The sequence below is a fragment of the Psittacula echo genome (assembly GCF_963264785.1).
Source record: "Psittacula echo genome assembly, chromosome: 6".
Taxonomy (NCBI): Eukaryota; Metazoa; Chordata; class Aves; order Psittaciformes; family Psittacidae; genus Psittacula; species Psittacula echo.
In genome coordinates this window covers 72,337,437-72,363,478 of record NC_137743.1, presented here as the reverse complement: position 1 = coordinate 72,363,478, position 26,042 = coordinate 72,337,437, and the positions used below count along the sequence as shown (strand labels likewise).

At 48.3% G+C, this 26,042-nt stretch overlaps 1 protein-coding gene across 2 annotated transcripts in view; it reads right to left on the bottom strand.

Annotated features, from left to right (window-relative positions):
- NRP2 (neuropilin 2) overlaps positions 1 to 26,042 on the bottom strand; it is a gene marked incomplete at both ends in the record, with an annotated part of 85,513 nt that overhangs the window by 16,068 nt on the left and 43,403 nt on the right. The window contains 8 exons of one of the 2 annotated variants that reach the window (XM_080621596.1): positions 1,027 to 1,068; positions 4,430 to 4,526; positions 6,328 to 6,590; positions 15,996 to 16,148; positions 18,696 to 18,812; positions 22,561 to 22,705; positions 23,800 to 24,149; positions 24,421 to 24,565. In XM_080621596.1, the coding sequence (XP_080477722.1) occupies positions 1,027 to 1,068; positions 4,430 to 4,526; positions 6,328 to 6,590; positions 15,996 to 16,148; positions 18,696 to 18,812; positions 22,561 to 22,705; positions 23,800 to 24,149; positions 24,421 to 24,565 (1,312 nt within the window). The remainder of the gene's footprint in view (positions 1 to 1,026; positions 1,069 to 4,429; positions 4,527 to 6,327; positions 6,591 to 15,995; positions 16,149 to 18,695; positions 18,813 to 22,560; positions 22,706 to 23,799; positions 24,150 to 24,420; positions 24,566 to 26,042) is intronic. The other variant, XM_080621597.1, reaches the window with a different exon arrangement.

Here is a 26,042-nt window from a genome sequence, read left to right as displayed (position 1 = left end):
CTCAGTGTCTACTTTTCTTTTACTAGCACAGCTCTCAACACACATACCCACAGGAGACAGCTTTGTCCCACACAGAAATGCAGCTGCTTCTACGGAAGAGCCCAGCCATATCTTACAGCAGAGTAGGGGATGGGAAGAGTACAAGTGAGTACGAAGTTAAGAGGAGCCCTAAGTTTGCTCTTCATCACAACACAACCCCCAGACGCATTCCTGAAAAGGAGGGCAGGAAAACAAAATCCAAAATCAAAACACAGGGAAAAAACCTCAAACAGACTGAACTGATCTTCCCTGAAAAAGCAGACAGCCTTTCCTACCCCAGAGCAAGGCAAACAGCATCCCCGCTGACTGCTCACAGAGAGAGGCAGTTTTTCCGAGTTCCTCACCTTTTCTCTTACTCTGTAGGTTTGATCAGACAAATGCCGGTTTCTATCCTCCAGGCTAGTATTAAGCTATTAAATGCACCATTTCACCTTGTTTTCCTTTCATTGACTGTCACCTTCAGAGCTCCTCATGGCAGTTTCCTCTCCCACTTCTACCTCCCAACTCCCTTCCCCTTCCAAGCACACCATCCCCGCCCGCCTTCACCAGCAGCTCAACCACTACCACTGCTAGAGCATCTATAAACTAGAAAACAACCTCCCCCAAATGAATGTAAGTCATTGCCACCTCATTTCACTTTTAATTGGTTACTGGTTTACTTGTTTAAGTCAGTTGATAACTACCCTTTACTCCACAGCCTTCCCATTATGGGCTCGGCTGCTCTTCAGGAGGCTGGGTACCTCATGATGGTGGGTTCCCTAATGCTATTGAGCCCCAAGACAGTGTGACTTGTGTTTGCCTGCTCCCTGTTACCTAGCAGGAGTCAGAGGGTGCCACCTCCTGCTGCTGTGGCGGAGGAGGTTTAGCATACACTTGCCATTTCAATGCTCAGAACATTTGCTGTTTGTACAAGCACACACATTGCTTTTCTTCGATGTAAAAGCCCATGCCAGCAGAAAGAAACCACCAAGAGAAGTGCAGTTTTACCTGGAAAGTAGAAGTTCTCACCTGGGAAAGCTGTGATGGGTTCTGCAAAGGAAAAAACAAAACCTAGTATCAGAGAAGGGGATATTACAAGGGTCAGTACTGGGACCAGTATTATTTAATATATTCATCAATGATTTAGATGAGGGAATTGAGTGTACTGTCAGCAAGTTTGCTGATGACACTAAGCTGGGAGGAGCGGCTGACACGCCAGAAGGCTGTGCTGCCATCCAGCGAGACCTGGACAGGCTGGAGAGTTGGGCAGGGAGAAACTTGATGAAATATAACAAGGGAAAGTGTAGAGTCCTGCATCTGGGCAGGAACAACCCCAGGTTCCAGTATAGGTTGGGGAACGACCTGTTAGAGAGTAGTGTAGGGGAGAGGGACCTGGGGGTCCTAGTGGATGGCAGGATGACCATGAGCCAACACTGGGCCCTTGTGGCCAGGAAGGCCAATGGCATCCTGGGGTGTATTAGAAGAGGGGTGGTCAGTAGGTCGAGGGAGGTCCTCCTTCCCCTCTACTCTGCCCTGGTGAGACCGCATCTGGAATATTGTGTCCAGTTCTGGGCCCCTCAGTTCAAGAAGGACAGGGACCTGCTGGAGAGAGTCCAGCGCAGGGCAACTAAGATGATTAAGGGAGTGGAGCATCTCCCTTATGAGGAAAGGCTGAGGGAGCTGGGTCTCTATAGTTTGGAGAAGAGGAGACTGCGGGGGGACCTTATTACTGTATATAAATATATAAAGGGGGAGTGTCATGAGGTTGGAGCCAGGCTCTTCTCAGTGGCAAACAATGATAGGACAAGGGGTAATGGGTACAAACTGGAACACAAGAGGTTCCACTTAAACTTGAGAAGAAACTTCTTCTCAGTGAGGGTGACAGAACACTGGAACAGGCTGCCCAGGGGGGTTGTGGAGTCTCCTTCTCTGGAGACATTCAAAACACGCCTGGACACATTCCTGTGTGACCTTATCTAGGTGTTCCTGCTTCGGCAGGGAGATTGGACTAAATGATCTTTTAAGGTCCCTTCCAATCTCTAGCATACTGTGTGATACACAGTTCATGTCTCTTGATTTGCAGGGGCCAAGTAGAGCAGGCACGTGGCTGGGCCCCGCAGAAGCCACTTGCTGGGAACAGCGCGTGTACTAGCCAACATCACCAGGACAGGGAGAAACCCACTTTCAGACATGTAATAAGCTTTGACTCAGACTTCAGAGGAAAACATGTCCGAGGTTGAGGGTAATTTGGATTCAGCTGGCTGGCCTGAGTCATCCAAAGGCAAAGCCCCACCAGCCCAGTGATGAAACCCTGAAACCCCCTAAATTTCCAAGAGCAGTTTTGTTTCTGGCTCAACTCTGGCCTTGTTATTCTGTGTTATTTCTGGGCATTGATGCAATGCCCCTCTCTATCTCACAGCGACAAGAAACAAAGGCAAGCAATTTTTTTCCTTCTTTCTTTGAAGAAGTAATCTATTACAAATTACTGGATCTGAAAAGCAATAATTGGCACTTATTACTGATTACTTTCTTCCAGAAGTAATAGATTTCTGATTATTTTTAGATTACTTCTGCATTATGCCTGTGAGTCACAGAAGGAGACTCTGGCTCTACTGAGTGCTATGAAATCATCACTCAAGTTCAGAATGTGAATGACACATTTGTCAAAGGAAAAAACTATTGTGACTTATTAGCGTTCTTTCACGCTAAAAAGGAATCAGATTACTTCCCAGGATTAGATCTGAAAAAAACAGGAGTAGCCTGTGCTGGAGTCAGACAGTCTCATGGCTCTGAGAGAGAGGGAGTAGCACTGTATCTCTGAAGTTTCATTATTATTTTGGTTACATTGGAAATGACCCATGAGTTATATTAAAGTTTGCAGTGGGAGCCCTTTGTTGGAAATGATGTGAAACAAACTACCCTTATGGGTTTTAAGATTCCCATTCAACTTTCTGGAATGGGCCAAATAATCTTGCGCAGCAGTTTGGTGTTATTTTTAGGGCTGGCGATGCTTGAAACTTTATAATTTACTAATGCTTTTGTTTTGAAATGTTAAGCTTTAGGTTCATGAGGCCCAAGATACAGAAACACTGGAGCTAGGTGAACTGCTGAGCTCAAAAGAAGTAAGATAGGAAATGTTATTAGTGTTAATCACCAGTCTTGCTTCTCTTTAATGCCATAGAAGGCAAGGGATTAAAACACCACTGTCAAATCTTAAATACAGGGAATTTGACATATGGAGTATTAGCTCCTTTGGCAGATGGGAGACCAACAGAGTTCAAAGCATCAAGGAATCTGGGACTGATGGAGCTCAAGAGCATCTCTGGGGCAGTCCTGGTCCTCTGTTCTATTATTAATGCTGGTTCCTGCACCATATTCACCATCACCTGCCTGCACAGGGTGGCAAGAGATGTGACCAGCCCTTGCCAAGCACAATTTGTCTTGCACCTCCTCACCTGAGATGCAACCATTGGAAGAGAGCATCAGTCCCTCTTGGGTTAGGAGGCATTGGAATCCTCCCCCCCCTTGGTGGGGGAGAGGAGCTTCACTGAATGGGGCCTCTCAAAGCCCAGTGAGGAGAGAGACTCTGCTCTACCTGACTTTGCACTGACTTCAGGAGGGGTCAGACACTTCATGGGTGTTTAACAGTGAAACTTGCCTCACCCAGATCACGCAGAAATGCACCTACTGTGGGCAGCTCTCAGCACAGAGCCCACTAATGGAATACTGCTGGTCCCATGCTCAACTGGGATGGTTCTAAATCCACATCCAACCTAGATGGTCACGAGAGCCATCAGAGTGCACGCATGGATATGCCAGTTGGAGGAATAGCGCAGATCAATGGCTCCACCAGCAAACTGCTAAAACACACTTTTTTTGCCCTTTTTTTTGATATTTTAAAGTCCTTTCTGCCTTTCACATTGAATGAATCCACCTGGCTTTTGGCCTGGTTCGGGAACGGTGAATTCTAGGACAAAAATTTCCTTTGTTATGCTGTTAACACTGCTGTAAAACCCCTCTGCTATTTTCTTTCTTATTAGAGAAGACTCCTTTTGTACTCATTGCCCCCTCTAAGCATGTAATACTGACTGACAGCTGGTTTCCTTTGTCCAGCACTTTCCTTTTAAATTTGGTGTATGCCCTTATCACGCAGAATAGTCCTCGGTAACCCTCAGCTGCTCTTCCAGCTTTGCGTGGCACAGACATGTGCTTCCTGCCTCTTGCACCAACAGCCCCCATCCCGCAGAGACTGAGTCCCCCTGATTTCCTTCATGAGCAAGCGAAATCCCAGCTGAGATCCAGAAACTCCTAGTACCACAAGCAGGAGAGAGGTGGCCCATGGAGCCTGCACGGGAAGGTTCTGCAGCCCCACCAGCCACCCCTGGCCCCCACGGCTGGATGTGGAACGTACCCATGCAGTTCTCCAGCGGGATGTCGGTGCCTAGCCGGATGTCATCGAGGGCAAGCTCTCCCGAGTAGCCGTTGCGTATAAATCCCTCAAACACGATCTGCGAGAAACCAGGACAGAAATGGCAGTGCTGGGAGGCACAGAGTGGCTGCTACTCCTGAAGAAAAGGGCAGCAAACATGCTCCTGGCTTTCCCTGCACACCTGCGGATGACCTGAGGCTAGTCCTACTTCTTGCCTTGCCTCTGCCACCTCTTCCCCAGGGAAAGCTGCCCTGCAGGGATAGGTTCTGCAGAGAGATCGTTACCTGGCCTGGCAGCACGTGGCTTGCAATTTGTTCAGTTAAATGCCTCTTGCATGGAACAGAGACTCGGTGAATCCATGTTCTGCATTGCAGGCCACCCCCCGGCCCTTGCACAAATGATGCAAGTGGCGCGTAACACTGGCTGACAGCAGCAGCAGATCTGGCCTGTGGCATTAACTGGACCATGATCAGGAAAAGGAAGGGAAGGACACAAAATGCACGGCTACATTAACAGTAAAGTGTTGTTCCCATTAATATTACATAAGAAGTATTGAAATGTTAGCGGAGAAGGGTCAATTTATTCCTACTTAATCACAGGCAAAATATATTTACAAAAATAAATAGAGTCGTTAGCTCTAAGAACTGCTGAGTGGAGAGACTTGCATATTTACATACTGATGCTGTTATTTAGCTAATGCCGGCATATTCACATTTAACGCACAAACTAGTCAGCCAGTGCCCATCATTCTTATCTGTAGGCATATTGTGTTTACTGGTATTTTATTAAAAAGCCAAACACACACACGCAAACTAGTCATGCAGCTCCAGTGCAAAGCTTTTGCTGTATATCTCCCTGCCTACTCTCGAGGGTCCAAATAATTTCCTAGGGCTATGTATTTCACAAACCTCCTCTCCCCACATTAGGTGACCCCTTCCATCTGGGATGCCTGGGCAGCCCAGGACACCTCCCTAAAGGGCTCAGCATCTGACTGGGCAGGACACAGAGTGTCAGAGCTGTTGGTCCCAAGCTCGAGCCATCATTCCACATGGGAAGCAGCAGCTCCCAGGGTCAGGGCTGGAAGCTGGCTGGAGCAAGGCTCCCTGCAGGGGTGGTCATTGAAGTGCCACCTCAAGCCTGCAAGTGTGTTCCCTTCTGCTTTGGAGGGTGCTGGATGCCGTGCTGATGCTCATTAGCAAGTGACAACAGTAGCCCTGGCTCCCCAGCAAACGGCACGCTGCCAGGAAGGGCTAACCATGCCAAAGGCACTCCTGGAAGCAGCAGCCTCTCCGTGGGGTGCTGGCACAGCCATGCCAAAGGGACTCAGGCGGCTGCAGCAAGCAGCACAGCTCCCTCCAGCTCATCCCTTCCCTTCCACTGATCACCTGACAGCGCTGCACCTAGCCCTGTGATCTGATCTAATGAGGTGTCTGAGAAATGGATTCATGGAGACTGGGGAAGGGCTGTTTGCTGCCTGCCCTTAAGAGCTGGCCATGCTCCCTCCCAGCTTCCCACTTCTCCTGGCTGCAGGGTTTGGGTTTGCTCCCTGGAGCTGTGCCTCTGGTCAGACTACTTGATGACCATCAGCTGGGGGGGTGGGAAAAGCACAGAACAAATTGAAACAAAAAAGAAGGGAAATATTTGGAAAGTGGGAGACTTGAGGAATATAAAAGGCAACAGGCTGAACAAAGGCCCAAGTCTGTGCAGAAGACAGGCACTCTCTGAATAACAAACAGTGTCATTTAGTTACTATGGTAACTTGAGAAACATAATGAAAACAGCCACATTCCCTAATGATGAATGGGCCCTGGCTCTGAAACACCGAAATAAAGATGCTGAGATGCCTGCCCGGTCCAAGACACCTTCCCTGAGCATCTTACCCGGTAGTCCATGTCATAGCTCGGCAAGATGATGCGGCCTTCCCTCCACTCCTCCCCTTGGTCCTCCATGATGACCCACAGTGCCTTGTGCTCCTGGCTGGCTTCCCGCCAGACCCGTAGCATCACTCCGTTGCTGCCCCATGCCTGGTACTGGAAGACCATGCAGACAGCACTGCGGGGCAGGTAGATGGTGGGGCTGATGAGCCGGGCTCGCAGGCTTTCCCTCCTTCCACTGCTCTGCAGCTGCAGGTAATTCTTGCCATCTGTACAAAGAGGAAAACACCATTATATTATTCTCTGTGGCCCCTTGCAACAAGTGTCTCACCTCCTGCCAGGTAGCTTTGGCAGTGCTCTCACACCCGTGCCTGCAGGAATGGGGTCTCATGCTGGCATCTACTTGTGTGCACAGCAAGCCATGCCACTGCTGAGCCCTGGGCAGGGCATCGAGGAGCACACTTCCCTCACCAGTCTGTCTGTCCCAGCGGGAGACCAGCAGCAACACCAGACAGCGGTAAGCCAAAGAGCGACATAATTAGGAGAAATTAAAGAGCAGTTATTGTCAGAAGCAGCAATGCCATAGTAATGACATTGGCAGGGGGGTGTGTTTATTCTGCTGGGAGCTCGCTCAGTGAACAAGCCTGAGGTGGGTTTTTCTAACTGCCAGCACTGAAAACTCATCTCGGGATGGGGATCTCAAGCTGTGTTCATCCTGCCTCTTTTCATCCCCAGCTGTAAATACTCCACAATCAGGATCTAGCTGACAATTTTGAGGATATGCATGACAAAAGGAAAGCTTGGCTCTCAGTTTTTCTGTAGTGCAGCAAAACAGCCCCTAAAGCACAGAACAGAGGAAGGACATGGTCCCAGTGAGCGAAGTATGTACAGGTAACAACTGGGTAGCTGGAAACTTGAAGGTAGCTGAAATACATACAGCAGGGATTCACTTGCTTTAATATTACATTAAATTGTGCCATGCTTTCTGTCAGTCCTCAGGGAGGAGATTCAGTACGTTTGATATCTCAGGAGAAGTTCAAGGCTGAGACTGGAATTGGAGATACTTGATATGAATACCAATAGCAGCAAAAGCCCATGGATACAAATCCCTGGGCAGGAATCAGTGGTTTCCAGCCCTCTCCAATGAAAAGCCTCCTGAAGGAGTTTCTCATTTGCAGCTTGAATGCCTGAAGTCCCTTAGCACAGACTGAAAGCCAAGCGTGTAGCTGATGTGATCCTTACCTGTCCCTCACATCATGCCCAATGGCCAGTTGGAGTCCCTGGGGTTGCTCCAGCTGCCGTGCCTGCAGTACCAGGCAACACGGACAGGCCAACAGGATATTGCTGTATTTTGCATTTCACTCAACAGAAGGATGAATGTGTTTCTCTTGCAACACAGTGGGCAAATGTCACTGGCGCTTCATGCCAGCTCTCCTGTAGCCCATGGGGGTTATGTCTACTCCAGGGCCACACCTAAGGGTCTGTCACTTCCTTTCCTCACATCTTAGCCTGCTGCGCTTGATGGTCAAAGCACTAAGCAACAGCTTGGCTCCTGCTTGCCCTGATCCCTCTGTGGCTTCAGTGCTCACAGCAATGGCAGAAGAGGAGCGTATGAACTGAGAATCTCACAAAGTGCACCCAAAACACCTCCAAAACCAGAGAGACCTGAACTTAGACCCCGGGCGTGGAAAGACAGGTTCCACCCAGAAAACAGCAGCTGACCTCGCTGCTGCTCAGCAATCCCAAAGCATCCCAGATCAGGGGAAATGGGTCGGTGGTTGCACAGCCACTGGCCCTGCCACAAGTTTGTCACTGCCAGACAGCTGGGCTGAAACCAACCACCGTGAGCTACACAGCTTTCTAAGGCAAACGTAGGACAGGACAGCAGAAAGATCTGCCATCACTCTGCTCCTGGGATGTATGGTCAAGACATTTCAAAAGCGTATCCACTCCATATGAACTTCCAGGGACTGTGCTGCGTGAAGGACAAATCTGTCTCTGACCGGCCACATAAAGGAAGAGCAACGTTTTCCAGCAATATTTTCCAGCACCTACAAAATGTACCTGGGCCACTTGGCACTTTATGCCAACAAACAATAGCAGAAAAAGAGATGAAAGCATGTTTGCCCACTCCTGCTTGAGTGAATCACTTGAAAAAGTACCATGCCGTTCTCTAATGGAGGAGTGTTCTTGTGATTTACCTCAGAGTGGTAGTGGTGGAGGAGATGTGGGAGATAAACAAGTGGAGGAAGGCAAAAAAAAAGAACAAGCTGTACTCCATGCTTAAGGAGCGATAAGGCATAATAAGTCATCAAGGTCTCCTGAATTAAAATCCTTTTTGTAATTCACTACAAGCCTCTTCAAAGAGAAAAGCAGCAACAACAAACAAGGTGGAAGAGCAAATCAGACTGCGATCGCACAATTATCTCACAGCTGAAATGGTCTCGCAGGCAAATCTTTAATAAAAGCACCACCCAGGCTCCAGAATGATCAAATCCAGATCCTCAAAGTTCAGGACCGAACTTTGGTGCCAGTACTTAGGCAGCCTGAGTGCCGGGATGTGAGCCATCCTTGCATCCACCCAAAGCCCACAGGGGACTGTGTTTATTGTGCAGCTGGACACCCCCCACAATCCACACCCCTCACTGGGAGCTGCTGGCACCCAGTGCCATTGCCTCCATCACTTCAGGAAAAGAGCTTTTGTGCCTCTGAGTCACATCCCTCCCACCAGGGATGACGAAGACCTCCTGTTTGTTCCCATTCCTATCAGGCTGTGGTATCAAAGATACTCCTAAACTGCAGCCAAAACCAATGTCCCCCTCAATTGCACAGGCTCCTTCAGAGCCACAGGAGGCCTCCCATGTCCTGCTTCTCCTGTTCTTCCTGCCCAGTGCTTGCTGGGGCCCATGGAGCTCTCCAGGACCTACTGGCAGTCCCTAGGGCTGTGGGGAGGATCAGTCTTCAGGTGATGAACCCAGATGCTCCCCTGCAGGTAGCAGTGAAGGTTTGGGCACCACGTGCTCCCCTCCTGGTACCAGTTTCTGGAGTGGAGAACTTGAGTGCAAGCAGACATGTCTTTCTGCATCATTTGAAGGTGAAATGGCTGGATCACTCTGATGGCTAGCTGGACTTCTGAAAAGCCTTGCAAATTTGCTGAGATTGACTGAACAAGGGCACTGTGGAGCTAATAGTTGGAACAGCATGTGGGAGCCCAGTGGTTCCAGTAGCTGCTCTGTTTGATACAGTCAATGGAAGCGTTCAGCACAGAAAGAACCTGAAAGGCTGATTTCGCCTGCTAAAACACTTGAAGGGAGCCTTGCAATGATGAGCTGATCAATTCTTCCAGGATCAGAAATACATTTTCATCTCTTTCCCAGAACTTTGCTTTGCAGCCTCTATTCCAGATAACACTGCAGCTACATCCCCCACCAAACTGGCACTGGCAGTTCAACGTGCTGGCTCAAAAAAGCCAGGACAAACCTGCCTCAGGCATTTTAACCTACCACTGCTTTTGCAACTGATGCTATGGCATAAATCTCATGGAAGATTTATGGGATCATCTGGATATAGGAGAGCCAAAGGAGCGTGAACATGCAACCACTGCAGCCAGACGATGGCAGTCACTTGTATGTGAATGGCAGTGAGTCCTAGATAAATCACCAGCCGGGCTCTGCAAACAAACCATCTGGCCAAAGTAGTTTCCTCTTGGCATACCCATACCCTCCTGCTAGCAAGCCATCTGAGAGGACATTAGGGGCAGTGGGGGATGAAGCCTTGTGGTCTGGGTCAGGCTGCAAGCACAAGCTATGGCAGCTGCCCCCTCTGCAAGGTCAGCCTGCCTATGCTTGGGTCCTGCACATCTCATCCCCTCTCCCAAAAGCACCTTTCCTCATTGATCTCAGCAGCACATCTGGAGGTCTTCCAGCAAAACATGTTGGGCATGATGTACACAAGCAATCACTGAGATTCCCCCTGCATCTCCCCCGCGCTGGTATCATTGAGTTACAGCTGCTGCCTCTCCTATGGAGGACCCACGCTGAGTAGTCTTCACTTATGTCCCTCCAAAGGTCACTGCACTCTTCTTCATAGCAAAGTTTGTTTCATGGTGTGTTTTACTAGCAGCACCACATCCCAACAGCAGCCACCTCTTGTCTACCAAATCCCATAGGTGACACTTCTGCCCTGGGCCCTCTCTGCTGCCTGCACAGTCCAAAATGCCACCCTGACCATGCTGTGTCAGGACCAAGTGGGGCCTGATCCTGCCATTCTTCTGGTGCTCAGATCCCCTCATGGCTGCAGGATGCTCTGGTATCAAGGGGATGCAGCTACGTGAATATGCAGTTTGAAACTGGATAGTTATTATATTCTTAATTTTTTGACAAGTCATGCACATTCACCTCAAAAGGCTGCCACAATAATTTCAGTGACAGGCCTGCCCTCAGTGACAGACTTTCATTTATGAAGGGACATCAATCCCCCGTAGAACTAATATTTATATTAACTAGATCACTGCATCTGCTGGAAAATCCCCTCAATTTTGATTATGTGTTAATTAGCCTGCCAAGTCCTTGCCATTTCACTCTCTAAATCAGTCTGTGAAAAGGTATAAAACCCCACACCTGCCCAGAACCAAGCCCTCCGCCTGCTCTCCAAAGCCTTTCTAATGGACAAGCCATTACATCCTCTCTCTTAATTAAGCCTCACGTCCTCAACAGCGTGGCACAGTTGTGAGTCCCACTGCCTCCCCCCGGGAGTGCATGGAGGGCACAGTGTCCCTGACAAACCAAATGCCAATTAGAGCCTGACATTTATGCTAAGTGAGCTTCTTGCCACTGCGCCGCGTTCACCACCAGCCCGGCGGGCACCCTGCATGCCCCTACATGAAAGGGTGCGCACAGACGCACCCGCACCCCGCGTTTTGCATGCACAATTAACAGCGTTAACCAAGCCAGTGCTTCCAGCGCACACTGCAGCTTGCTCATGTGCACACACGCTTTCCTGAGCCGGGCTCTGTGACTCACAGGCTGCTAAGTCACTGCTGTGAAGCGATGGAGTGATGCACATGCTAAGATCTGTGAGACAGAGTCTTGCTTTGCAGAGAGCATTCCAGCCGGGTTTTATAGGCAGTATGTGTCACTCGTGTTTGGGTCCAAAAAGCGACTCTCTGCCTACAGCCCAGTCCAAGTCAGCAGGAGCTTTGCTGGCAATGCAGGGATAGACTATGGCCATGCACCTTCACTCATAACAGAGAGTATGGGCATGAGGATGGCCACAGCCCGACCACATCCTGGCCCTAGCAAACTGCCCCTGATCTGGGTGCTGGTGCGTCTCAGCTCCACCATGCCGCAGGCAGCCAAGGCATGAATGGTTTAGGGTTTGCTGTTCCTCCACTGTGCAGACCACGGTCAGGAAAGCCATGTACAGCTTCACTGAGAGGCTGTGGTGCATGCACTGCATGCGTGGTGCAGACTGCTGGGTATGTGGTCTCCTTCCCACAGTGTGCAGCTGCCCACTCACTGCACGAAGTGCTTGACTTTTACACCATACCACGTGCAAAGCTCCCTCCTACTTCAAAAGAGGCAGGATTGACCCTAGAGGTCAGAATGTGTCCTCAAGGCATAAACCCTAAGAGTAAGTCTCATGAGAGAAAGTGCAGACCCACTTGAGCCCACCCCTGCTCCATTAACACCATGAAAACCTTTCTGCTGGTTTGGGCAGAGTAGGATCAAGGCCTTCAGGCAGAAGTTCTCATGGAACTGCAGGAAAAACATGAAACTTTCCCTTTTAAAGATCCCATGGGGAAAACACCGGAATGGTAAAGGGTCACCATCAGCATAAAAACAGCTTAACATTTCTTTTCCTTAAAAAATAAGGTCTTACGAAACTTCAGAGCACTACAAACATTCCTCTGCTGGAAACCCTTTGAAACAAATAAACCTTTCCCTGCAGCGCCTGCAACCCAAATGAACAGCATTCCTGACCCTCAAAGCCAGTGAGGCCGTGGCCCACAGCAGAAGCTCTCGGTGGGCTTTGAAGCCCGGCCCAAGAGCTATGTGGTCAGGAGAGCTGCAAGGTTAAAACTGCTTCCTTTTCTGTGTGCATGTACAGCTGCCAACATTCAAACAACAGAGGGTTCACAATGCTGCCAAGGCCCTGACCCTGAGCGCTCACCCGATGGAGAAGCAGTGCGTGGTAGAGGTGCAACCTCACAGTGCTCTTCTAGGACCACAGGGTATTTACTTAATGACTGCAAGAAAAGGGGAGGGGAAAAAAAATGGGCAAAACACAGCAATACCAGCTTTGCAGTGCTGGTCTATTAGCGTAGCATCACTGAGAGCAATGCAGACGCACCTACCAGCTAAGGATATGAGCCAGGATTTTTATACCCTTCAGGACCAAGACCACGGTGAAGAGTTGTGCTCAACTTGCCAACCCAGATTTATTTTCAGGTCTTAAGACCTCTATCTTGACACCAATGGCACATTGCCATTGCGTGCAGCAGGATGGGAGGATGAAGCCTCATTGAAACCTGAACTTGTTGCTCCTTGAAGCGTGCTAGGTGCAGCTAAGGGGAATCTTTCTACAGACGGGAAGCATCTGAAAATCCACAGAGGGAAAAATCCTGGCAATCCCTTGTGGGGGGCATGGAAAAGGGAGCAACAGTATTTTCTAGGCTTGCAAAGGGCAGGGTAACAGCTGGAACCATGCTGGGTTTCTGCTGAGTTGAGCACTTCTGGTCCACTTCCACGAACGGGGTCCCCAGACATGTAATGGGAGCCTGCAGGAGAGGACGTGGAGCTAATACATGGTGCGAAGAGCCCAAGGAACACAGGGCTAAAAAAAGAAATGCAGAGCTGCCTGAAAGAGTATCTTGGAAATAAAAATAGTGGGATGAGAGCAGTGGGTGTCTTGTCAGTCTCGAGAAGTTCTCCATGCCAAAGATGAGGAGGAATTGCATCCAGCGCATAACATGAAATTGGGAGATATCTGAAGAATTCAGGCCTGTCTCTCAGCAGACTTTTCTAATCAAGTGCCTCACAGAGGATATTTCACCATGGTCATTTCCTCCCCCTTTTCTCTCATGCAGACTGAGCCAGGCTCCTCCTTTCATTATTATTATTCTTTTCCCCTTTTAATTTTAATTTTTGTTTTGCCATTTTCAGAAGAAATAGAAACACCTCCCACGTGGCTCTTAAAGGCACAGCACATTTCCTTGCTACCATGGAGCAGCCACAGCCTCTAGCCCAGGCCAGCACCTTTAAATCAGAGTAAATTGGGCTCCAGCAGCCTTGAGTTCCCATTAGCTTTTGCCCTGCCCCTAAACCAAGCACAGCTGCTCTCCTTCACCCAACTGCTCACCCCAGGGTGGGGAATTCACAAGAAAGGACCACCCTGAACAAGGCCTTTTCATTCGTTACTCCCTGGAGTCCGAGGATGGATTTTCTAAGTAGAAACAAAGTGCTGGAGGGAGTGTGAGAGAAAGGCAAGGGAAGAATGGGGGAGTGTGAACCGAACAATGCTTCGATTCTGTCCCCGCCGAGGGGCTGGCATTGCCTCTTTTTCATGATTTTCAAGTTGCTTTTAAAAGCTGTGTGGGGAGGAAAAAAGCAAATAGTTGTTTCCTTTTGTGTCACATCTTAATTTCTAAGAGCAGACCAAAGCGAGGCACAGCAGTGATGCCTTTGCATGTCAGCCCTTCTGCAGCCCTGCTCTGTGTGGGCAAGGCTGCAGCACGGCAGTGCCAACAGCCATCCTTCAGCCTGTGACTGGTGTCTGCTGCTGACTTCTTCCACCACCATGAACAAGTCACCTCAGCCCCCTGGAGCTGCTACCTCCTCCTCTTCCTCTGCCTATACAGAGCCCGTGATTTGCCAGGCAGGGCCCCAGTGCCTGCTTTATTAGTGCTTCAGTGCCCAGCTCAGCACAGCACTGTAAGGGAGACCTGGCACAAAACCGGATCATTGCACTCAGTAGGAAAATGTTCCCCGGGTGCAGTGATGAAGTTTTGCAATTCATAACTAACTAGGAAAGAGAAGAAAGGGTATAAGAAGGGTAAAAACCAGAACTGCATGCTGAGCTGTCTGAGGCATTACCAGCCTCTCCCAGGCTGTGCATACACATGCGCACGTACACAGTCTTCCAAGAAACTATGGCCAGCTAATTGTAGGGGGACTCGGGGGAGAGGAAATGAAATGAAAAATTGAGTCTGAGTTATAAAAATAAGTAATTTTTATCCTACTTGCAGGAGGCTTATATTAATTAAACATTATTACAGTGAATGAGATGGGGAGGGTTATTAAGTCTGGGCCTGGCTGTAAGTGTTCTCTCCTGTTGCCTGAGGCTCCACTGAGCTCCAGATATTAATCTTCTAAAGCACTCAAATGCTGAAGAGATAAACACTTGAAATATGAAAATATTTTTCTCCATAGCAGACAGACACTGTGTCCCTGTGTCACGCCAAAGAATTTGTCAGATGTCCATACAGGCTGCACTTATAGCATTACCGTGTCTCTTAGAAAAATGCCGAGCACCTCAGGAGCCGAAGAGAGAAATGATGTGTGCATTTGTGTGGGGGTGATTTGTGTGTGGAGATGTAGCAGATTCTCCTCTTCCCATATGTTTCTGGAATACATATTTTCCTCTTTAGCACTGCCTACCAGGTGTTGGCTGCACAGCTTTCCAACTGGCTGGCGGCACTGCCAATCTGGCCAGAGCCTCTGCCAGGTGGCTAACAGGTTCGCCTGCATGTTTTCATCTCAAGACTCAACCTTACTGGGGAGGGCATGGAGGAGCCCACAGCATGCACGCCTCCCTGGGCACATGGCATGCAGACACTGGAGTCACCAGGCATCAGGGCAGAGCTGAAGGGAGGTAAGAGAAGCCAGCTCTCCTTAGGGCAGTCTTAAGCAATGACTGATGGTGAAGAGAAGTGATGCTGTGGTTACACAGCCTACTATTGTAAGGAAACTGGCAAATGTTCTTCATGCCACCAGTGCCACAAAGTCAGTGAGGGTAAAGAAAGAGCACTAGTCCCAAGGCTAGTTCCAAGATGTGAAGCTGAAGAACTTAATTTGTCAACCACACTGCCAGAGGCAGGCTCCCTTCCAACCCGTGCCAGAGCGTCAGTGAAGTCCGCCATAAATTAGGCAAATCTTTTGCTTCCAAAGTACAGAAGAAAAAAAGAGCAAAAGTCAAACAGCAAGAAGCTGGCATATTACCGCATTTTTAGGGCTTAGCTCATCCTTCACTTGGAGGAGGCTGAAATCCAGCCTATGTGAGCCCAGAGTGCAGAATAGCTGAAGACTATAAGCAATCCGAGCAACATATGGGAGGAAGAAATGCATCTCTAACGAAAAAGGAAAAGCATTCTGGGGAAAAAGCCTTGGGTCCTATGTGGAACAAAGCCCAGGCTAGCCTTCACAGTCACAGGGGATTCAAACCCCTGTGACTCAAGACTATCTCAAGAGGACACTATAATTTAGTGCCAGTGGTCACACTCCTATAAATAAGTCATGAACCATACGGCAAAGAATCTGAAAGCTTCCACAAAAGAAAATGTTCAGCTCTGCACAGCATTCACAACTCTTGATAGCTGTGCAATAATCAGCCATACTGTTCAGATGGAAAAAGCCCCATTAGCTCCCTCTTCCCTGCTTTGATATTAATCATCTTACCAGGCACAGTCTCAGGGCTTGGTTCAGAGTTGCCAGTCCAGGTGCTTGTAGGCTGTAAAGACCACGTATAACCCGTTGCCAAGTCGTGTGACCAACCACAGAGGTGTTCAGGGAGATCAAAGTTGCAGTTGAAGTTTGCAGGGAGGTGGAAATCTTATGAAAAGAAATAGAAGCAAAATAAAGTTGGATTAAAAAATGACCTACCCATGAAGGGTTGCTATTAAAAAAACCACCCAAAACTAAAATAGCTTGCAAGCCATAAATACTGAAGAAAGCATGAAATCTCATTCACACTGATGCTTTTAACCTGTCTCACATTTCGTCAGCTCCAGGGATCAGCCTTAAGTTCTGCATCATCAAAATGTTCGCCCCATGTCCTGTGGCTAATCCACCAAACTAAGCAAATATAAAAGCAAGGACCAAACACTTCCAGACTCTAATCAGCACCTTCTCTTCATCCCCTGGGGCGGTCAAATATTAAATGCCTTCTTAAATGTCAGGGAAGAGTGCTTCCTGAGTGCCCTGTGCTCATCAGTTCCTGCTTTGGCTCTAAAAGGAGAATCTCAAGTGCTCCAAAAACCCAGCTCCTGAATGACAGATCTAGTCACTTGCACCAGACAGGAGCTGTCTGTCAACGTGGTGAGCTGTCACTCACCACTTCCTACCTTCTTGTGGAAATGCCACCGGGGGAAATGTGAGGCCACCATGAGCTCAAGGTTTTGGATTCTAAGTGAAAGAAGCCAGCCTCTATTTCTAGCTCCACTATGGACTCAGTACATGGTCTTTGGGCCAGTCATTTAACTCTTCATCTGTGAAATGATTCAGATCTAATTCCCCTGTGTCAACAGCTTTAAAAGCTCTGGAGAGCCTTCCTGCAGAAACAGGTCTGTAGGCAGGAGGGCACATGCCAAGGGCTGCATGTAGCAGCAAGGCAGCTGCTAGCTCCTTTGGTTGGCGAAGGAGCCATAAGGCACAGAAATGGTCCGAGACCATTCCAAGCACTCAGTAGACATACATGTCACAGCCCAATTACAGGCTGGGTTTTTCCTGAGCAAAGAGGAAGTTTTAAATCACAGTGCCCACATAGCTAGCGATAGGCAGAAGGAGGTGAGTGACTCAAGTGATAGGCATCAGGAGAACTCTGCTGTGAGGAGCAGAGGGCTTTCTTTACATGCTCCCACTCTGGAATAAAACAATGGAGATCATGGATCCTTTTATTCTAATCTGATCTCATACCCTGGAGAGAAGCATTGTTTCTGTTTGGCTGTCATAAATCTGATTGTCCAGAGAAATACACTCATTGTTTATGGAGTATGAGAATGAAAATCGTTGCTAAATCTGAGGGAAGCTGATGGGGAGGCTGGTTCCACGCTCCACAGCATACTGTACCCACTCTCTTGCCCTGGACTACACCCAGGAATCGTGTTGTTGCAGTGACTATTACTGGCCTAAATATCCTCTTGGCAGTTTCCCAAGTGCCTCAATGGCAGCAGGGTTGCACAGGCTTATCACTGAGGCAAAGCAATAAGAATCAGGCCCTTTAAGCTACTTCTGCAACTTGCATTTCCAGAACTCAACTACAGCAGAGTCCTGATGGGAGGTGTGAAAAAGCCAATTATCGTCCTTTTAAAAATGTATTTATTTAAAAACGCGTTATTTTTTTTCTCTGGGACTGGAAGCTGAAACAACAGAAACCCTAGGAGCTGTCTCAGGGGATAGCCTTTCCTTGTGAGATGTGTTGTTGAAGTCCTGGTGTATATGCCCCAGGCCCAGTGCTGAGGTCCAGGCTCTGCTGTCCTGCCCAGAGGCATGTACCTCCTACACAATGCACTGTACAACTAACCCTGCTATGCTCTGCTAAGCCCTCTTCCCTTAATCTGCACATTTCGCAAGCTTTAGATGCTCACATCTCTCCTGCAAGGAGCAGAAGAATAGAATGTCTGCTCCTACAGGGAGGAATCTGAGGCAGAGAATATCGGTTCCTCTCAGCACTGGCTCTTAGTATGTAGTCTAAACTAACATTCACCCTCTTCTACAGTCAGAAGAAGCAGGCAAGTGCCAGAGATACCAAACCGTTCCCTGCATATCTGACAGCCATCTAAGGCTGGAAGGACAATCTCTTGCCTGAAATTAGTGTTTCCCTCTCTCTGCTGCGTGCACAAGGAGCCCAGATTGTCCTCCTCAATTTTAAGCAGCTGTTATTAGGGAAGATGATCCTTAACACATATATGTTCAGGACATCAGCCTTCTCTACATGTTGTGATTTACCCCCACAGTTGTGACCACTGCAAAAGAAGCCCTACATACCAGGCAGTCTGAATCTCTCCCCTGAATCACATTCTGGATTTATGACACCCAGCCAAGGGGATCTGGAATGGAGGTGGTTCTAAACAGGGCACTAAGTGAGTTTCTTCAGGTCACGTAAGGAGGCTGGGAGAGCAGCTCTTCAAGTCAAGTCTTGTACCCTACGGACTGAATTAGCTGCTATCTCCTGCTCTTGCATCCTTCCTTGATATATCTTATCAGATTCTGGCAGGTTTTGTTTGTGATTTTTTTTAATCTTGGCCTATCACTAATAATATTACTCTAAGCTTTCCAGGAATCAGTCCCATGTATAGGAGCTAATGGGAAGATAAGAGTATTTGCTTAGCTCTTAACTCATCATCTACTGAGATAAAGATGTGCTGCCCTGATGCATACCCTCCTCTTCTCCACAGCTATCACCACACTCAGTTGCTTCTTCATAAGTTGGATATGGGGTGGTGGTCTCTTCGCTCTTCAAAGTGGGCACCACTGTCTCTGCTGTGGGCTTTACATCTGAGAAAGAATGGAGTAGAGATGCTATTTCAATAGGCAGTATAAAAAGCCTAGGTAGGAGGAAACAAAGTAAAAAAATCTTTTTCTTGTGTTCTTATAATGGCAGGAAGAGATAGAACAAGAATACCATGAAATTTCCACGTGCTAGAAATGTCAGCATAGCTTGAACTTCAAGTGAACCGGCTGTTTCCATATGGGAGTTCCTTTGATTTAGAGTTCCCTTTGGATGAGGCTCTCCTCTAGACATACACGCTACTTTTTCCTCTTAATTTTTTAATGTATACGGGTGCTGGCAATCCGCTTAGCTGTCATTGCTGGGTAAGAGAGATCACAGGCAAGACGCCTTTTCCTTTCAGAAAGGCACATGACGCGTTAAAAAAAGCACACACAACATTCCCACCAATTGTGCCAATTTATAAAACAAGTCACTCAAACCCACAAATGACGTAACCGCAAACGGACCCCGAGGATCCCCTAGTGCGCTCTGGCTCACTGCAGAAAGCATCTGGTTTCACACTCCGGGCTCCTGACTACACTTTCAAAGGGTCTCTGTCCAATTTCCCTCTCTCCAACGCGGCCTGTGTGAAACAACCTCCAAGCAGGTGTCAGGGGAAATTTAAGCAAGAAAGGGAAGGATATTAAGATCACCAGTAAATGACATTAGGTTCCAGCAGGCTCTCCTTTTATGGGTGCATTAACTGGAGTACAGCAGGCTTGATTCTTTCCGTTTTTAAAAAGAGGCTGCTTTGCTCAGTTGTGTGTGATTGTGTTTCTTTGTTGGCACTCTTCAGGATATCATTTAATAAAGCCAGAAGCAGGAGGAAATGGCTAAATACATTGAATATTTTCCATAGGCTCCTTTCTGCCCTTTCATTTTCCTGCTATTAAACATGTTGCACATAAACTCTCAGGGTTTTTTTTCTTTCCAGTGGCTGTCTTTTGTTCAGGATAAAATACCAAACAACATCTAAGTCTTTTAATTTGTAAGTTCAGATTTGTTACAAACCCATAAAACTCCAAATTCAACAAAGAAGCAAATTGTAAGCAGCCAGGCACAGAAAAATGTCATAAAAAAGAACAGAAAAAAGAAAGAGCAGCAGGTGAAGGTAACATATCAAAAGCTGCAAGTCATTTAGAGCTGGTACAATTTTTTTAGGCTGTTGCTCTTGTATACTGAGATTTATAGCTGAAATGTGAAAATGTGGAAGGACCTTGAAAGCCAAGTCCCATACGGACACAGATGCTGAGCGGATGTAAATCAACAGTGTTGCATTGCCCTAGACAAGCTGCAGAAATATATCTTGAAGAATCAGTTACCATGGCAGAGCTGCAACACGATGGTTACAAGAGATAATGAACATAGCAGGCAGGACAACATCATGTGTGAAATGGAAAGTGAAAAAGAGAGGTCTTGCTTGCTCGCTTTCTCTCTCCCTGGCCCTGCAAGTGTCTGTGCAACTGGTGGTAACCGCTGATCAAAATGCGAAGTCACTGAGCAATTGAAACCAGATGTTTGGAACTTCAAAAGAGAGAAAACCAGCTGCGAGTGAACATTCATCAATCTCCACTCTTCAGAGGGAAAATTTTGGCAGGTCTTTGAAAGAAGCCGATTGCTGACTGCCTGCTTCCCGATTTTTGAGTTACTAGCCAACTAGTGTGTACGCACAGTTGCTGTTAAGTTACCTGTTTGACTCAGTAATTAAGACGCGTCCTTGCTGATAAGAAATAGAAACAGCTGGGTAGGGTAAACACAGGCTTAGGACCTCACTTGAAAATGTTTTAAATCAGCTTGTTCTAATCCATCTCTTAATCCTGTTCCCAAGCAAGTGCGATTGGGTTTTCAGAGCCAGTTCTGTGATGTGCCTGGGTCCTCCCAGCAAAGGAGGGCTATATCTTGGCATTGTCAAGGACTGCTGCATGTAGCCAGCCTGGATTTAGCATGCAGATAATGCCATGGGCTATCTCTGCTCCCCAGGTTGCATCATGGATACAAATGCTTTTTATAACATGGTGAAGCCACAAGATTGCAAGCCCAGCTCTGATTACAAAGCTGAATGCCTGTAGATCAATAAAGCTACGAATATTTATGACTTGGCAGTTGAGTTTTAAACATTACAATGTGCAAATGATTAGCCAGACTGGGAAATGACCATAAAGCACCCTGCCTGGAAAAAACATGGGCTGTTGCTGCTGATATTGAAACTGAGTGGGAACATAGCTGTAAAAGAAAATTTGGACCAAAAATAGCACAAGTTGAGGATGCCAAGCCCCTCTTCTTCTCTAATGTGGAGGAATGCAACGGAGAGGCTGACAAGTACATGGTTGGAGGTACTACGCAACTGCCTCCCTTTGTGGCAGTGATGCAGCACTGTGATGCACCAGCCAGCAATGGCCTGCAGAGATCTGGCAGTGGGAGACTCCCAGGAGCTGCAGGAAGCAGCAGTGTGGGAGCTGCCGAAACACTTCTGCATGGAGGCCACTTCAGCATGGAGCCTTGGCTCCCGCTGGCCGCATGAAAGCCACGGTGCCTGCTTCTCCTACAACATCCCAAAGATGTTGTAAGATTTAAATTAAGATCTAATCTTGATTTGAAGTTTAGATCATCTGCAATGGATTCCTAGTCCAGGGAGAGATTTGCTGTTGACTTCAAAGGTGACAAATGATCATTAGGAATTGTGTGTAGATGTGTTGTGTGATTTGCTGTTGTTTGTAATGCCCCTCACAGCACACCAGAGGAGCAAAGGGTAGCAAAGACTCAACAAAAGGGTAGAAAAAACCTCTGTGTCCTTTAAGCTTCCTAGAATGGGAGTTCTTACAAGAAAATTCCTTCTACAGATGTGTTTATAAAATGGAAATCTTACCTCCTTATCACTGACATCTGGATACCAGATTCAGATTTAAGTAGATTATTAAAAAATAACATAGATTAAAAAAAGGGTCAACTAGCCCCTGGCATTGAAGAGTTAGCACCAGACCCAGTGAGCTGTAGGGTGCATTTTTAGCTTTTAGGGATGAAACCATGGAGCAATCAATCACTGTTGAGCCTCAGAGAGTCAGAGGCACAACCTCTACTGATGCCAGTGAGTGTGGGAGAGGGTTTTCCCCTCTGTATTAAAAACAATGGCGGCTGCAAGGCATACCACTTGTGAAAAACAGGTGGGCAAAAGTGAACAAACTTCCTTGGTCCTAGGGATGTTGTAGAGACATCACAGAGTTAAATCCCCAACTTTGCCTGCGAAAGGATTTCCGCACGGGGTTCAATGAGAGGGACAGTTGTTTTTTATAGCAAAGACTTATTGTGGCAGCTCAAGATACCTGTACTGGTCACTGCATGCCTCTTGTGCACCTCTGCTTCTCTTCCTACTTTTTGTCTTGTCCATTTGGATTAAAAGGCTGAAATGTCATCTGACACAGAGACTGGGAAAGCCTGCACATCCAGATAAGATGTGAAAGGAGGGAGAAGTGCATTGAGAACAAACCCTGCATGGGGCTGTGTGTGAAAACTTGGACTGGGGTCCAATCAATGCTGCTACATCCTGTATCAAGACCAGTTCTTTTCAAGGCAGAAGTAAAAACACGGGGTCAGGCCACACTGCAGGTCCTGCCCTCATGGCTGCAATCTCCTTGCCATGGCATGGCCCTGAGGTGGGATAGAACGGAGAGAAATAACCTTACACTTGCACCTTGCTGGTTTAGTGCCTGCTGCATCCCCAATGGAGCCAGTGGACAGACACACAAGAACTCCTACCTGTCCAGTCGCAGCCCAGCACCTCCAGGCGCATTCCTATTCCTGCTGGGGACCACCTCTCTGGGTGCACTCGGATGTACTGTGCAGGAACAGGGTCAAACCTCCGGACTTCAGGGATATCGTAGTGGATGTTGCCTTCAAAAAGCTGTAGAGAGAGAGAGAAAAGGCAGGTGATCTGTGCATCCCACATGCTCTCCACCAGACTTGGTAATTTGGGTCTGGCAGGACACAGCCAGTTTGAAATATTTGAGCTGTTCGACTCCAGGCCATTCAGTATGGCCAAGCAGATACTGGGCTGTTCCTCCTCAGTTTCAAGATGACCAGATAGGCTGTTCCTAAGAAACTTGCACAATCTCACTTGGCCTCTGCTTTATATCCAGGGGTCAGATTCTGATCCAAGCCATGCAGGGGAAGCCTGGGGAATATCCACTGACTTCACATATAAATAAGATCACTGTTGTCCTTTGGCAAATACAGAAGCTACTGCATGTTCTAGGATAGTGTGAATGCTCGGTTTTCCTCACAGTCCAAGTACTGCTGCTTTTTAGCTTCCATGCATGAACTCAAGTCTGTGCAGGAGGCTATAGATAGCATCAAGCCTTCTAAGACTCATTTGCAGGATCAGCAAAAATTAAAACTTACCCAAATTTTCAGAAGCAGATGAGTTTGCATAGAAACAGAACAGGCAGTAGCAGAGAATTCATTTTATTCCTCGAGCCCCCTGCCACTCCCAGACTGCTGAACAGAAAGATTATGGGGAACTCCAATGATACAGGGAATTTAAGGGTCATGCCAGTATGGCAAAAGGGACTTTAATATAGCAAATTTCCCAAAGAGAAGTTGTGGTTCATCTTCCTCTTCCAGAGGTGCAAGCTACAACAGCAACACCTTTCCCCTTAGAATGCGTAATTAGTTTGTGCCAAACAGAATCGAAGACAAAACCTTTTGGACTCCGACCTGCAGGAGCTGGGAGGACCAGAAGGTGATGCCCACATCCCCAGGTCTGGTGCACAACAAGATACGAAGTAAAATTGCCATGCCTGGTGCAAGGTGGAACTACAGCCTCTAGTACAGCTGAGGAGCAGGATCACAGGGCACAACCTTGGATTTCATGGTGACAACCCGAATTCCCAGAGTCTCTTAGTGGGGAGACACAGCCAGTTTCCCAAGACCCCATCAAGCAGACTGAATATAGCCAGAAACACAGCTCATTTTACAGCGGCTCCAGGCAGTGCCTACCTTGGGTTGCATTGTTTTGGGGTCCTGGATGAAGTCCCAGTCCTTCCCATTCATGCTGTAAGCCACCTTAAACTTCTTCACAAAGGAGCGGGACTCTGTGGTGGTCACGCTGTCCCCTCCACGAGCCCCCTGGATAATGACGCCTCTGACGTTCTTCGGGACGCCAAGGTCCACCTGCAGCCACTCCTCCCCGGGCTGGGCTTGGGGGACACGGGGAAACCAGCCCGAGCGGCTGCTCACCAGGCGGGCCATGCTGGGAGACCAGTCATAGCCTCTGGTGGAAGAGGCTGAGATCTGAGAGTCAGGGATGAGGCCAGAGAGCATTCCCAGCAAGTTGGAGCAGGGTGAATCTGCAGGAAAGGAAAGGGCATGAACAGTCGGGGCAGTTGCAAGGGAGTGCTTGTGGGTTTCCCCGCAGGTTTAAGCACTTTTTCTTTGCCTCCAGGGACTGGGTGCCTGTCTCCCAAGTGCATGCCTTGGGATGGGTGCCTCTCAGTGACACCGTTCCCACCCCAAGCAACCATGACAACTGTGGGGACGGCATCCCAGGAGGCATCCCAGGACAGGCTGCTGGAGGGACAGAGAGAAGAGCTGAGGCTGAGGAGAGGAAGGGACCCTCACCAGTGATGCGGCAGCCATACAACTCCAGCCTCAGGGCGATGCCGTTGTGCCAGCTCTGGGGACGGATGCGCACGAAGCGTGTGAGCACTGGGCTGTGGATCTTGTTGAGAACCACCTCTGTGGCATCCTCATTGGCCTGAAATGTCTGCAAGGGAGAGGGGGCACAAATACGGTTATGTCTTCTCCACATAGAAAGAAATAATCAGATCAGCAGCCAAAATAACCTCAGCAGGGTAAACCAAGGAGAGGCTTTACAGGCAGGGCCAGCCTCCAGCCAGGGCAAGCACCCAGGGGCAGGCAGGGAATGCTGAGGTGCTGGCAGGACAGCATGGTGAATGGACTCCTCCATCAGGCAGGAGAACCAGGAGCTTGCTGCCCTGCTGCCTCTCATAGTAAATCAGACTATAAAGCCACAGATGCTTTGAGCTCACCCCCAAACCAAGAGCAGCTCCAATGCAAAAGACCAGATGTCCCTGAATGCCACGTGAGATCTTGCCTCCTCTCCATGGGTAAATGGTCTGACATCCTTGCACAGAGCACCACTGGGACACACTGTGTGCAAGCAGCAGCAAGAGCAGGGACGATGCCTCCTCTGCCTGGGGCAACAAGCTCCTGTTCCAGCCAGCCCCTTGCCCCTGCCTCTCCTACACACATGCAGCCTGCCACAGAGACAGCTTTTCAGGAGAGTTTATGATCCGACATGATATGAAAAGGCTGCTGCTTTACCAGATGGCTGTAATCAATAACTACCAGATGGATGTTAAATCCACCCCTCCTGCCCATTTTAATAGGCTGGACAAGGACTGGATACTTGTGTTTCTGTTTCAGGCTGCAGAACCATAGTGGAGAAAGATGAAACACCCAAACTGAGGGTAATTTTCAACCCTTTCTCTGCCCCAGCATAAAGCACTAAAGCTCAAAGACCAAGGATGCAGGCATTGCCTGCTTCCCCTCTAAGCACGGAGGCTCTCAGGACAGGGATAAGCATCCTCCAGACTCAGCCAGGAGCCACATCCTCACTGAGATGTTGGCTGGGCAATTCTGCAGGCTCCTACCCTGCATATGCTGTGCTAAGCACAGGAGCTCCCAGTAAGTTTATCTCAGAGTGAAGCAGGAGAGTGTAATCTCTGCCACCGATCTTCTGTTGGAGGCAAAAGTCAAACAATTCAACTGCAGATCCCTGTGATCCAGGACAGAAAAAGGAGTGAGATATCCTGACCTCTCACCTTGGATAGCAGTTAAGAAGTATTTTATAAGCATCCCACCACTCTAGGCCTGCAGACAGCACATGTCACTGCTCTTCTCCCAGGATCCAGCACAAAAGGGGTTTGCAGAAAGGGTCAGCACCCGTTTGCAGCACCACAACCAACTCTGGGCTGCCTCTGCGCATCACCATCCAGCCTAGGATGGTGGCACTCCAGCCACGGCAGGGAGCAGCATCCCACAGAGGGCCTTGGTTGCAAATCTGGCTGGTAATTGGGATTTGGGGTTGACGTGAACTTAAGCAGAAATGCTAATCTGGAGAATATATATCATGCTGCTACTGTTTAGCAACACAGCATGGTTTATGTGTTTTTAATATCCTATTTTACCCTGTCTGACCCCACTTCCCATCCTTTTCC